This window comes from Augochlora pura, chromosome 5, assembly GCF_028453695.1.
Source record: "Augochlora pura isolate Apur16 chromosome 5, APUR_v2.2.1, whole genome shotgun sequence".
Classification (NCBI taxonomy): domain Eukaryota; kingdom Metazoa; phylum Arthropoda; class Insecta; order Hymenoptera; family Halictidae; genus Augochlora; species Augochlora pura.
In genome coordinates this window covers 18,130,221-18,145,632 of record NC_135776.1, presented here as the reverse complement: position 1 = coordinate 18,145,632, position 15,412 = coordinate 18,130,221, and the positions used below count along the sequence as shown (strand labels likewise).

At 37.2% G+C, this 15,412-nt stretch overlaps 1 protein-coding gene across 1 annotated transcript in view; it reads left to right on the top strand.

Moving 5' to 3' along the window:
- Positions 1–448: 448 nt before the first annotated feature.
- The window catches only part of LOC144469997 (uncharacterized), a 33,040-nt gene continuing 18,076 nt past the window's right edge, over positions 449–15,412 (top strand). Inside the window, exon 1 of the mRNA XM_078180756.1 lies at positions 449–761. Coding sequence (XP_078036882.1) covers positions 449–761 — 313 coding nt within the window. The remainder of the gene's footprint in view (positions 762–15,412) is intronic.

Here is a 15,412-nt window from a genome sequence, read left to right as displayed (position 1 = left end):
ACAAGACAGTGCACAGTGAATGAACATCCTCGGCAATTCGAGCAGCAGCAGCAGCAGCATCAGGACAAGTTCGATCCCCGCGCGCGGTTCCTCCGATAGTTTCTACTTCTACGGGTACAGTGGAAAGTGCGCCGGGGGTGGGTGCCCAGGTGACATAATCGCGAGGAAAGTGCTGGGAATCGGGAATCGTCGGATGGGTTTCTGTGCCGGTCGCGGCGCGCGGTGCCGCGGAAGAAAATGCTGTCGAAAGTAAACGCGGGATTTACCGTTGCGCGTCCGGGATCGAGCCGCTCGCCGCTCCCCAGAGTATCCTAGAGAGACTTCTCCGGGTCGTTCCGCGACCATGCAACCTCGTGGCGCGATGAGCCGCGGTCGGAACAACGCACCTTGTTCACGGTCGGCTCGTTGAACAATGTGACACGGGGACACTTGCGTTGTTTGCGGAACAATGTCGTCAAACGGTGAATTCTCGACGATGTCCAGCGAAGAGGTGCCGTCACTGCCGAAGTCCCTGCCCAGCTCCAGGGAGGCGACCGCCGAGGGTAGTTCCGGCTCCAGCGGCGGATACATGCCGCTCCGCGAGTTCCTCGACAGATTCTCGTTGCCGAGGGTCGTTCGGCTCGAGGGCACTGGCGGCAGACCAGTGTTGCTCTACAAGCAGCAACAGAAATCGCTACGGGTCACCGCGACTTTGTTCATACACCGGTACAGGCACGACGTCAAGGTGGGACCGGAAATAGTCATACCAGAAGGTTATCCCGGTGAGTAACGATCGCGGATATTATATTGTCGCGCGGCGATCAGGGGTGCAGCAGTGGTACGGGCTTAACGAAGCCGAAGTGACAGAGCTACTTTGTGGGAGCGGTGGATAAAGGAATTGTTAACTTCTTGTATTATATAATATTATATTGCAGTATATAATATGATATTGCATTGTATAATATTATATTGCATTATATGATATGATATTGCATTGTATGATATATTATATTGCACTATATAGTATGATATTGCATTCTATTATATTATATTGGACTATATAGTATAATATTGCATTGTATAATATTATATTGCACTATATAGTATAATATTGCATTCTATAATATTATATTAGACTATATAGTATGATATTGCATTGTATAATATTATATTAGACTATGTAGTATGATATTGCATTGTATAATATTATATTGCAATATATATAGTAGGCAATATAATATAGTATGCTATATAATATAGTATGCTATATAATATGATATTGCATTTTACACTATAATATTGGACTATATAATATGATATCGCATTATATAATATTTCTTAGGTTAAATTTTGATTTCTTAGCTTCGATTTACATTAATTAAATAGCTTTGATATCGTAGAAATTTTTGGAGTTTGAGTTTGACAAGAATGACCCTATATATTACTAAATAATTTGAGTTTTTTGCACTAAAAATCGTGGGACAGGCTCACGGTACAGATATGCAAAATTTACTAAATATAAATATCATTAATTTCTCCTAAATCGAAGTAAAATTTAATTCTTCTGTTATCAAAGTATCGAAATAAATGTGAATAAAGACATTAAAAAATACGAAAATTGTCTGATATTATTAGGGCAATTATTAAGGACGAATGAGTGATAATTAACGCAAAGTGGACGAGTTACTTCGTAGGGCTTATATAATTTGACGTTAATCTTGAGAATTTGAACTGCTAATTGCGATCTGCGCAAGGATTAATTTTATCGGCAAATATGTAAATTCGTTTTCGCAGAAGAATTAAGGAAATCTGATGAAAAATGTTAATTCGTTTTGCCGAGAGGTGAATATGATGTACGAAGGGATTAATTAGAGTGCAAAAACCTGTACAGCTTGCATTGATTAGCATTTCTTCGTCCCTAATAATTTCCCTAATAAAACGAGATAATCTGTGCTTCTTGTATGTCTTCATTTACTCTCGTTCCTAGATTATGCTAACAGAATAATCAAATTTTCTTCTTATTTCATAGAAACGTATAAAAAGCTAAATGTTTATGAAGAATATAATCGTGTGCACTATTGTTACAAGTAGATGGTGGATGAATATATAAAATAAAAATTCTTCGAGTCGTTTGTAAGAAACAGAAATTAAGATAAAGATGATTTTATATTTAATATTAATAACTATAGTAAATTGAAAATGATGGAAAAACATTATTAAATTATTCTAATGGCTCCAGGATTTTGTTATTCTGGTTATGCAGTGATATGATTAATTTGTAAAAGTTTATAGTTAATTTATAAAAGTGATGCTCTATCATTGAATTTGATATTAAACTATCAGAATTGTAAATTAATTTTAAATCATGTGTACCATAAGAAAAGGCCATAGCTAAAATTACAAGAGCAAATGGAGAATATTTATTCAATTACATTTACTTAATATTTAAAGAGAAAATACCATTTTACAGTTTGACTCTTCTGCAGAAGAATTACGTCACATTACATCACCTCGATTCCATCGAATCACCCAAAATTCCAATTCATGAGTCAGCCTTAAAAGATCAAAGTCACATATTTTCGATGATTCAATGTTTCCGCGAATCCCAGGAAAACGAGTTGCAAATACCAATTGCAAAATAACAAAAATAAAAACGTAGCACAGGAAATCAAAATCATTAACAGCGAAAGGCAAGAAGGGGTTGTTATAAACGAAAGAAAATCCGGTACCATTTTAATTGTAATTACAGGGAAAAATTCTAATGAGACAAAAATTCAGCGTCCGACCAGATCATTATTAACAGATTAGGGTCAAGTTAGTTACACTAAAACCGTTTTCTTGTAGCCAGTCCCACTAGAAATTACGTATCGCATAAACTTAAACACTATTTAATGGAAGCATCTATCACATGGAATACCTGTACTCTGTCCAAAAGATTTATTAGTTCCTTGCTCGCAGCTACGTTGTATATACAATATATTGTATAAGAAATAATACATTTATTATGTCAGGTGATAAATAATTTCTATTTTAAACATATTTCACTCGCTGGTAAAATCAACAAAATTAATTAATCCAAACCGCGTTAATAAGAAATTCCTATTAAACACAGGATTTAAATTAACGCTTTTTTGTCTTTTGTATAAAAACTTAGGAGGATCATTAATGTAATTAGACTAATGACGATTAGATAATTTCTTATCGTCAGCTTTAGGATACGATGAGCTAATAGAAATTGAGTTCGTTACTTAATTTATAAAGCCTTATTTTATTATTTTATATAATTTAGTATATATTAGGTCTACTAGAAAGTTATGTTAGGTTATGTCAGGTTAGATAGAATTTGCTATTTAATTTATAGAGCCCTAAATTATAATAGAACTTTGATTATCTCAATTACTAATAATATTATTATTTTATATATTTTTATATATCTAATTATTTTATATAATTTAGTATATATTAGGTCTACTAGAAAATTATGTCCGATGATTTTCACATTCTTCATATATTCTTCAATAACGATATTTATAAATTGCAATCACGCTAGCCAGTGGGCAGAAACTATACAGTGCAATAAACATTTTTAAAAGCATATAAAATTTATTATTTTCTTTGATATTAAACACAGACAGGATTACGGTAGAAGTAATAATATTTGACGAAAGTAACAATACTATATTTATTTCGACTTTTTAACAAGTCTTATTGTTATATTTCCTCAAAATAACAGATCTATGGAATACACGGCTAATAAATGCATTTTCATAACCTCAAAAATCGTCGATCAAAAGATCCGGTATTTTGCCTAGTCCCATAAAGCATCCTTTTATACCTAAAGTTTGTCGATTCGATAGAAAATCCTTCATGATTTTTAAAATCACGGCGATCTAGACGATCTAAACCGTAGAAAAGATGAAAGATCGATCCACCGAATTTTTCAAACGGAATAAGACGGCGAAACGAGCGAAACCAGTTCGCCCCGCGAAACAGTTCCAGCAAAGGATGAAAAAGAGCAGGGTTGGTTATAATTGACAGTGAACCATAATCGGCGACAACCAGCGGTTAGGTTTTAATGGGCCCGGTATCCGGCAGACGTTTTCAGGGGAAAAAACGTAAATTATGCCCGGCAAAGTAAACGGGAACGGTTGTGATAACCAGCTTAGATCACTGGAACAGGTTGGACAACGCGCGCGCGCGCTCGCTCGCTCGCTCTCCACAAAAGCGTCAACCGTGCGCGCGCGCGCGCGTTTCACGAAGGACGGGGACGGAACGTTTAATGGCCCGGCTGGCTGGCGTGAAAGAAAACTACGCGCGCGGTTGCCCTATCGGGGCGCGCGCTCGTTTCTTCCCCCCCTCTTTTGAATCGTAAACCACTTTGTGCCAATAAGTTGCGAAACTGGCCCCGCGGTCCCGACCTCTTCGACGCCGTGCGCGCGCGATATCTTCCCCGCTTCGGAACCTTTCCGCTCGCGCCGATGCTTTTCTGACAGTTGAAACGGAAATTACGAGCCGATAAAAGCCGGGGTAATGCGGACCTATTAGTTCGAACTGGTAAGAGCAAACCCGAGCAAAGTTTAATACCGGCCGCCTCTTTGTCCCGGCGAGATACCCTCCGTGTATCGGGATTCCCAGATCCGAAGAACTCGGTAATCTCGGATCGCCGATGGATGCGCGTCTTGTTTGTCACCGACCGTCGTCGATGGCAAAATGCAAACGGCGACGCGATCCAGAGGGCCCCCGGAGGGCATAATCGTGTTTCATGAAATCGATATTTTTCCCGCCGACGGAATGGCCGGCGACGTGTTCATTAACCCGGGATAACCTTCCTTGAAAATGGAAAATATCCCCGGGACCGGATAAGCGACTAAGTAGAACCCCTCGGGGCGGAAAATAAAATTGTATCCGGTTGCGAAAAACCGAGCGTCCGCTACTTGGTAGATGCTGCCTCTTATCGCGATCGAATGGTATTTTGAAAAAGGTTTAGATTTCTAGGTAGCGCGTAAGAGATATGTGCGTGTGTGTGTGTGTGTGCGTCGAAGATTTTATGCGGTCGGCTATTTTACAGTCTCGAAAGTTACTTTTGCAGTCCCGATAGGGATCGAGCTTGACACTGGATTATATTTAGGGTCGTGTATGTAATGATTGACCGTTTATGTGCGAGTGTTGCGCGATTCGTATCGTTAATGTCGGATAATAAAAATTGCCGTTATCGCCGTAGAAAGGATTAAGATGAATACAAAAATTTGGAATTTTATGGAACGCGAGGAGAAATGTAAAAATTCTTAATTGTTAGTGGATACATAAAATCGTCGACTGGATATTGCATAGTGATTCATAGATTGTGATAGTGATTGACTCTTTTATTAGGGAAGTCGTGAAGACATAATTATTTTTGACATACAGAATCAAGGAAAACATAAATCTATAGTGAATAAGAATATATTTGATCGTAACAGTGCTTATAGTTAATAATAATATGAAGGAATGTTGATTTAAACATTGATGTTAATTTAGGAAACTTGTATAAAGCAGAAGCTTTTTTTACTGTTAGTATTTTTAATTAGAATAATGCAGTTAGCCTAAAAATTCTAAATTTATAGTATATAGCTATTTTATACATTTATAACAATATATATTTGACAATAGCTGTTTTTATATTATGTAGATCAATCACTGAATCAATATCGCCATAACCTCAAATTAGTTATTGGTCTAAACTAATCAACCACTTGCACTACGATTCATTTCACAGCTACGTTAATTATCATTTGCTTGTTATTATAATAAATTTAATACTCGTTATTGCAAAAATCGAAAAAGTATTGAAAAATAAGCCGTTCATTCCATAATTAATTCCACTTTCTAAAAAATCTTAAATTCAAGTGTCAAAGCACTTGGCATTTTTATATTTATTTTAAATATCTTAATATTTTATAATTTTCTTCTTCTATATTAAAAGAAAAACTTAATTTAAATTGAACGTTTAAATTTAAATTGAACACTCGATTTAAATTCTTAAGTTTGTTCACTTGCCAGATTCACTGTTCCAGTAACATAAAAAATAAAAAAAACATTCCTAACAATTACCTTTCGCCTACATTTTCTTATAAATTTTATAAATCGTCAGATGAAAGTAACATTCGTCTCTATGCATTCTGCAATATTCTTTTCGATTTAAATTATAAAAGAAATTTTAAAATATACATCATTTCATTGCATTCCTCCGCTGTTATTACGGAGATAATCAATTTGTGCAATGAACGTCTGAAAAGCTCGTGAATCGACTAGAAAACATTTCTATTGAATTTTTCATGCAGCACGCAGAGGGCGAGCCTTCGCGCTCGGTGTGCTCGCGTATCGAAACGTAGACGCTGGAAAATGAAATTTGCATGAAATGTCAGCTATTCGCTGCACCGGCGCCGAAGGATCGATGCAATCGCACGCGCCCCGGCGTCTTCGATACGATAATAGACAAACACAACGCGTTCCGAAGCCCGTGTGCGTGTGTGTGGGTATACACCGATTAAATAACGTCGCGGTGCTGGCCCCCTTACTCGGGTTGCAACACACGGTCAGATCGTTATTGAAGCGACGCCTAACCGATCAACCTGTTGATTTAATCAACCGAAAGGAGGTTGCATTCGGGTGGGATACCGCGTCACACGCGCAGAAAAAAGACAGAACCCGTCGCGAATTTCGGTTACGTGGTATATATCGGTGATTCATCGGCGGGGAAAAAAAATCGGCCACGATGGGTTACGACACTTTACTATCGGCCGTGTCTCGCTCGGAGGGGGGACCGGCCTCCCCCCCTCCACATTCCACGTTTACGCGAACGATCCCCGTGAATGAATCACGGCGATTTCAGGTGGAATAATACGTCGGCGGGGTCACAACTTTCCATCTCGTACGGAGATCGATTCGAACGTGACTCCGTTTGATTATTCCGCGAGGGGCGAGCGCGTGAACGGAATGATTTTCTGGGAAACGGTGTGTCGACGAACGAGAAAATTGCAAGAGAAATTACGTGAAAGCTGTTACGATATTTAATTAGAAAAGTAGGAATTGAAATGGAGCAATGATTAAATTCGATAAGAAATTGACGAATTTTACAAGGCGCGAATGAAGCGAAATTAAGTGTTATGTAACACTTTATTGATCGGTAGTCTATAGTGTGGTCTATTAGTCCGACGGTGTAAAGCGATTGTCACGGCAATCTGGGTATGACTATACTACTATTAATTCTTGTTTTTCAATTTACATATCGAATAAAGATATCACAAATTTTAAAACTATATCGTCTGAATAGTTACCATAAAAATTAAATAAATTATACTGAACATCAAACAAACTCATTCATTATCCAGAATATTTGCATTAACAATAACGCTGACTTTGCTATTCAGCTGCCATAACTGAGTAACTCGAAACGGTCTCAAATAATGGAACCTAAATGGTACAAGTACAAAATAAAGTTCCATAAAATAATTAGATAAACGAACATAACAGCGTAATTCATTAAAAACAGTCCAACAAGACAAATTTAAACATCCTCGGCGAACGTGAAATTTTCGATAAGAGCTAAACCCCGCGGAACTATAATATCCAGCGACAATAGGCACAGCGGATCGTATAAAAGACAAACAACCCGTTCGGAACAATGAGACGCTATTTTTCGCGGGATCCTTTTCAACGGAGTCGACCGATGGTTAATGACTTTTCGATTCCGGCACGAAGCACCGAACACGCATTTCGATGCCGTAAATTATATCAACGGCGCGGTCGTTATCCGACAATAAGGATGATCATTCCGTAAAACCTACAACCACGGACAAGTTGGGCCTGCTCCGATTTATCGTAGCAAATAGCGCAATGCACGCGCGTCTAAGCGAGCTTTACGGCACGCTCGTAAATACGTGTTGGTTCTCTCGTGTGCCGGGGTCCGCCGGAGATTATATCGAACAGGCACTAACAGTAACTTCGCTGAGGAAACATTATTTAACGCCTACGAACTCGGTATAAGTTCGGCCGCGGTTCACGATGATCCACGGAATCGATGAAAAATCGCGGCCCACGTGACCGTATTAACACCTCGTTCGTTCTCGCGCCGTTACGCTCGCGAAGTGATCGTCCTCCTCGCGCGATCGCATTAAAACTACGCGCCTCGGATCATTTGTCATTTGTTTGTCAATGTTATTAACGCTGTGCGTTGTTTGTCGAGGCGTTAGTTTTTTTTGTAGAGCTTAACCCTTTGCCGTACCATTTCCTTTACAATTACTAGAATTTTTTCGATCGCATTAATTTTTTAGGGGAAGAAGGAATTTTATATTTATTATGTCCTTAAATCTACTCGAATGTTTAAGTATTGGCGACGAGAGAATAAAATTTGATTCGTAATTAAAGAATTTCGTATGTAAGTCAAATAATTATCTTCACCATCGATGAACTAAAATGAATTAATTAAAGTGACGAACTAAAAGAATAATTAACAAATATGAACAAAAATGTGTTCGTTGCTTTCTAAGCACAATTTTGCACAATTTTAATTTATAAATATACATAAATATAAAATAGTATAGTATATAAATATATACGAATATAAAATACTATATTATATAAAAATAGTATAATATATAAATATGAAATAGCATGGTATACGAATACATATAAATATAAAATAGCATAATATATAAATATATATAAATATAATATACCAAGTCATATAAATATATACGGTTTTTGAAATATATACGGTATTTTATAAATATGAAATAGCATAATATATAAATATATATAAATATAATATACCAAGTCATATAAATATATACGGTATCTGAAACAATATATCAAATAATGTGACTCGAATGGCGGCCAGCTCTATCGCGAGCAAATTGTCGAGCAGACAGTTCGCAGGTTCAGGGAAATTGATTTCACCTTGTTCCGTAGGCAACGCGAGGCCACTTTCTTCGTAGATCGATCCGGATGCAGAAAATCGTGTTTCCCTGTATACCCAGGTGGCTTCATTAGGTGAATCGATCCCGGCCGTCATGCCAATCAGTCAACAAGGGGAGCTCTCTTTGTGATTTCGCGCGCAACAAGAAATTCTCAGGTGCGCTCGGCTCTGCAATAGAACGAACTCCGGGTCTCTCTCTCTCTCCCTCTCCGATCTCCCTTACTTAACCGTGTTCCACCGGTCACTTTTCCTTCTGCGTCATCGTGGAATTTCAACCGGCACGATCGGTTCCGTTCCGAGCCCGCGTACACACTTTCGTCACCCGACTAATCTCATTTGTCCGACGCACGTGCATGAAATGCGCGATCGGAGGTTGGCAATCGGACCGAATCGGATCACGCCGCGCCGGCGAGCTCTCCCGCTTCTGCGCCTCGCTCGTTTCGAGAGCTCTCTCGATCGGGCCCCGCGACGACGGTTTTCTTTCGAAAGAACGACGCGGCGGCGACGATCGAATTGAAACGTAAAGCGGATCGAAACCGCGCGCGCGTCTTTTTCATACCGCGACGACCGACGTGCTCGTTTGCGTTCTCTGAAGTTTTATTGTTTTTTTATAAACGATGCCTCTTTGTGTGAGATCGCCGTTCGAGGTACGCTTGTTTAACCCTTTGAGATCGAGCGGTGACTCGAATCACTGAAATTGTCGTGTCGCGTTCCAAGACAATTTTCATATGATACGATAAGTATAGATTTAAAATATTGTTCAGAGTGTATGAGTGGCAAGGCTCGATAATATACTAAATTATATCATTATAGAAATTGTAATAGTAAAATACTATACTGTATAGTATATACTGTATTTTATATACCATGCTATAATTTATACTATTATTCATACTATACTATACAATGTAATATATACTATATTTTATATAATATAATACACCATATTTTATACACCATACTGTAATTTATAACATAACTCATATATTCCTATACTATAATTTATACTTGTTGTGATTAATTTGTTGATCTGTTGATTAATTTAGATTTATAAAACCCTTTTAAAATTATATATTGAACTTCACGTGTAACATTAAAATATGAACATATATAAAAATATATAAAGACATAAAATTCATAAATATATTTCCAATAGAATTGTATTATATTTCCAAAAACTGAATTTATTCAGAAATTAAAAATTGAGAAATAAAATTGCAGAAATAAGTTACATTATTACACTACATTTCTTAATATTTATTTGACAACAACATAGAATCGTCGCGAATGTATCACACTGTAATTTTTGTCAAATTCCTCGCAACAAGTATAAATTATATAGCATAAGAATATGTTAACTGTCTTCGACGATGATAATCTCTGTCCACGATTAAATTGATACAGCTTTTATGAACACGCTCCCCTTATCTGTCGCCGACAAAGCCGAACAACGCAGCGTTGTCTCCCCATTTTATTTTTCCTTAATTATTCAATGACACTAATAAAATATTAACGAGCTAAACGCAGCCCGTGTTTGTTACGCCTAGAAGAAACTAATGACTGTTAATTTGGACGGTAACTCCGAAGATTTATCACTTCGGACATAGTGTCATAAAACGTGGAAGAGTATGGCGGCGGGACGCGAACCTGAAATATAACTTTATGGCCCTAAGTACTACTTAGACGCGACTCGTAAAATAATTAGAAGACCATAAACGTGGCATTTCATCGTCCGCCTGGAATATTTCTCTGATTGATGCGAATACTTCCAAATTAAAACTGTCAAGACAATTTGCTATGAAGGAAATAAACGAATCAATTGAAATCGTCTCGATCAAATAAATGGATCAATTAAAATTTTTGTTGATAGTATTTTATCCACTCTGTGTTATCGCGTTTAAAAAATGGTAGTATATGACACCCTATATTTTATATTATCAAATTAACTATAGTAACTATTAACAATGAAAGAAATGTTTCGTTAATATTTTTTATTTCGTTGTTATTATTATTGTTATTATTTCGTTACATGCTGACGATATTCTCAATTTTAATGTTTGAATATTATTAATAGTAATTGAGAACAAATATCTCTTTAAAAAAAGCATTTGTAAAAATACAGTACAGAGGACAAATTTGTTTATTTAGAGCCCTGAGATTATGTCTGAGGTTTAAAAATTACCGCAATTTTACCCAGTATACTAATCAACCCTAAAACGACTTCGAGAAATAACCAGTAATCCCATTTTTAAATTATCTATAAACGCGTAAATAAATACTAAAACACCAATATCTTATATTTTAAGAATAATAAATAATATTTCAATTACTAAAATTATATATAAGTAGCCGTGGCTCTCACTTATATTTAAGAACAGAAAGGGATCGTTTTGGGGTTAAATATATTACAAATCAAATTTTCACCGATCGCCTGAAATATTAAATAATCCCTACAAAAATCGTATTCGCAAAAATATCCACAAGCCATGGTATAACAACGTGGTCTAATCGTTAACAAGAGATCGTTAGCGTCTGCAAAAATCGTCGTATCGCAGAGGGGGTTGTCTGGACGCCCCACGCGCTCATGAAATTGAAAAAAGGGGTGGGGAGAGATAACGACGCCAGGGGGGCCATAACAATGGCGTAGCAAGAAACGCGTTTGCATTTCCCATAAATCATTGTAATCAGCTTACGAAGCCGTGCAAAAAAAGGCACCGAAACCCCTTTTTCCCGCGCGGCGAGCGTTTTCTCGGAGACGATCTCTCGCGCGCAGTAAACCCCGGCGAGCAAAATGAAGATGTCCGAGAGAGAGAGAGAGAGAGAGAGAGATCGGGCAAAAAGAGACGTCGGCGTCTCGCCGTTCCCCGGCGTATCTGAAATGAAAGCGCATGAAACGCCCGGGCAAATGAAAACGTCTCTGCTAGCTGGCTCGTGGAACGCGCGGCAGCCGCGAGTCGGATGTTGCTTATGAAATTGTAATGACGCGCCGTTCGGACGTTTGATCGGCGAGCATTGATTTTAATTCCGTAGCGGACGAAGAAAACGGCCATGACCGGCGCGCGGAGTTGGAAGAGACCTATGCGTGTGTGTACGTGTGTACGTGTGTGTTGTGTAGTATAGAGTTATAGAGGGATCCGGGGTCCGGCCGGGAAACCGCTGATTACTTTTCGAACCGGTAGTAAGGGAGAAAATGGAATCTTTGTCGAGGGAAGAGAACTTGAACCTTCAACCGGGATGAAATTACCGAGGAAGATGCCGGCCGTGCATCCGATTCCAGGGGCTGATAGCGGCGACGGACGATATCGCACAAATCACCGGGCACTCGCTTAAATACTATTCGTGCAAAGCCTCTCTCCTCTCTCTCTCTTTCTCTCTCCTTCTCTCTCGTCTCTACGAGGGTACGCGGGCTCCAGTTTACAGTAATTTATTAAGCGTGTAAACCCGCAGCTCTCTCGCGCCGAGGTCGACGTCCGCGGACCTCTCATCACCGGACCTTCGGAACCCTATACACCTTTTTTCCCCCCCTTTTTCCGTGATGCTGCACTCTAAGCTATTTCCCTCCCTGAACCAAGGCAAAACATAAACTCTGCTGCGGATAATTAAAGGAACATTTAACTATAGAGGGGAAATTTGTTGTTACCCGGACTCGCGTTACTGGCTGGGACGGTCGATGTCTTGTTAAACAATATTTATCTTATTTGATTTATTTTAATCGATTTGTTTCATTTGATTTATTTTATTCGATTTATTTCATTCGATTTAATTTATTCGATCTATATTATTTGATTTATTTGATTCGATTTATTTTATTTGATTTATTTTAATCGATTTATTTCATTCGATTTATTTTATTCGATTTATTTTATTCGATTTATTTCATTTCATTTATTTTAATCGATTTATTTTATTCAATTTATTTTATTCGATTTATGTTATTCGATTTATTTTATTTGACTTATTTCATTCATCACAAAAGGTATCTAATATTTAAAAAATTATATAATAATACCTCAATAATAGATAGCAAATTATTCGTAATCATGTCAACCGATTTACAGGTCGGTCAAGCGTGGATTTTACTTTGTTAAATATTGTTACCGTAAGACGAAGAACGTTTCGTAATACGAAATTGGTATATTAAAAGTACTTTTACGTAATGATGTGATCAATGCGATTAGACCAATTAAAATGCTTGTAGCGAATATTTTGGAGCCAATTTGCGATCACTGAACTTGGCTTTACAATTCGTTTAAATTGCTCATCGAACACTTTTTGTCAAAATTAATGAGCTAACTCATAAATCTGTTCATTCTATACAAATACTACATATATTCTGTATATATCCTACATATCCTGCTTATGTAAATCGTAATGGGAATGATACTGCTTCGACGTTAATGAGTCAATTTTTTTGCAAATTAAATGAAGTCATTGACCCCAAATGCTTTTACTTGAAATTAATAAAAGAGGTATAGACAGAGTTATAATATTTTATACCTATATTTAATTTTATAATTTACGCGTTATATTGGCATTATTAAATTATTGATTAAACCGAACTTGACTAAATATTAGTTATATTAGCATGTTTTACTATTATTTTATTATTATTATATATTATATTATATTATACGTTGATCTAAATCATTGATAACTTATTTCTTATTATTGCTACAATAATAACAATTTGGCAGTAATAACTGAAACTTCCTACATACTATCTTTTCTAAATAACGATAATATTTTTAGTAATGTTATATAATTATAACATTTCAAATAATATCATATTGTAATAATAACAATTTTTCAACAAATATGCTTCACAATAATTAAAAACATTTTTGCCAAGAACAACCGCGAAACTTTTTAACAATTAACCTCAAACAATTTTCCTTATTTATACTTAAAATCATTTTGATTTCGATCATCATTTCAGTATACCTACAATTTAATATTAATCCATAGCAACGGCAATGCTTTATAATCTCTGCTACCGCCGTGTCCTCCGTTTTTGTTGACCGCATCTTCTCACACGCGAGGTTACTCTCTCAGCGAAGAATTGAGTATAAAAAAGAGGAAAAAGGACAAGCCGATCGACGGTCAGATAAGGACGCGTTATCTCGATGCAGCACCAGTTCCGATGCAAGATACTGTTACCCGATTGTGCCACGGGTGATTTCGCACAAGATTGTTTTTCACGAAAATTGATTTCCAGCGATAATTGCCGTGGGACTGTTCGTCGACTCTCGCGTCTCTCTCTCTCTCCCGTCCCATATTTATTAATCTAATATCCGCAAAAATGCTCGCGCCGACGAGCCAGAAAACGCGCGCAGCTCGAAAAAAAACAACACAGTCTGCGCAGGAATTCGCCGCTATTTTGTCTAGTTTATCCGCTATACATTGTTCCGAATTCCCACGACTACTGGAATCTACACGCGCTGCGACCACACTTTGGTCCCCTTTTTCTTCTTTACGGTGCCGTACACGTTTCTCGGGGTACCTAATAATTAAGTCATTGTCAGCTGGAGAACTTGTAATTATTTAGATCGCGCTAAACAATTGAAACGGTTCCGTTTGACGTTCTTGCTGGTTCTTTCGAACGCTGCGAGGTACTGGTTAAACACTGTGAATAACTTAAAGATTATAATACGGAGAATGTTCGTTGAATAATAGACCTTGTGATATATTATGTTTTAATAATTGGATGTGAATTTGAAACTGCAACCCTTATATTTTTATTTATTTTTTAATCGTTACTTTATGTTTTATATCAGTAGATAAATTAATTTTGCGTAAATTGACAGTAGAAAATTTATAATTTTACAATTTTAATTTCTTCTTAGTACTATAATTCATTAATATTAAGTATAAACCCCAGTGAAATATCATGGGTAAACAATTAAATATGAATTTGATATTGCAAACTTTAAACTTTTATCCGTATACAAGTATTAATTTTTATCATAAAGAACTGTGGAAGTGGGAACAGCGGTGGAAAGAACGTTTAACTCGGTTTGACTAGACTCAATTTATTACAATATGACGGTCGGTACAAACCCGCGATGCCCGCGTACTGTACTCGTCGAAAGCTCTTACTGAACTAACTTACAGACTAACCGTTCGCTCGCTCATGCATTCCCACGAAAATCATTCTTTCTCATTCTCACATTTCGCTTTCACTCTAAACTCACTAAATGCATTCACTCTATGTGACACTCGAACCAATCGTCCAAACATCCGCTCGACGCTATCGCACAGCACGCAGCCCGGTCCATTCGTCCAAACATTCTTTCGTCCTAAAACTAAACACATGGCGGAGACGTGGCGCCGGCTTGTCGCCGCCACAGAACCATCCTCAAACGGGGACACACATTTTTCGAATAACCTAAAAAAATCAACACTTTTATACTAAAAATTCAATATTCTCCCACATTCCTATATAAAAACAATAATATCCCATTTAAGAATAGAAAACTA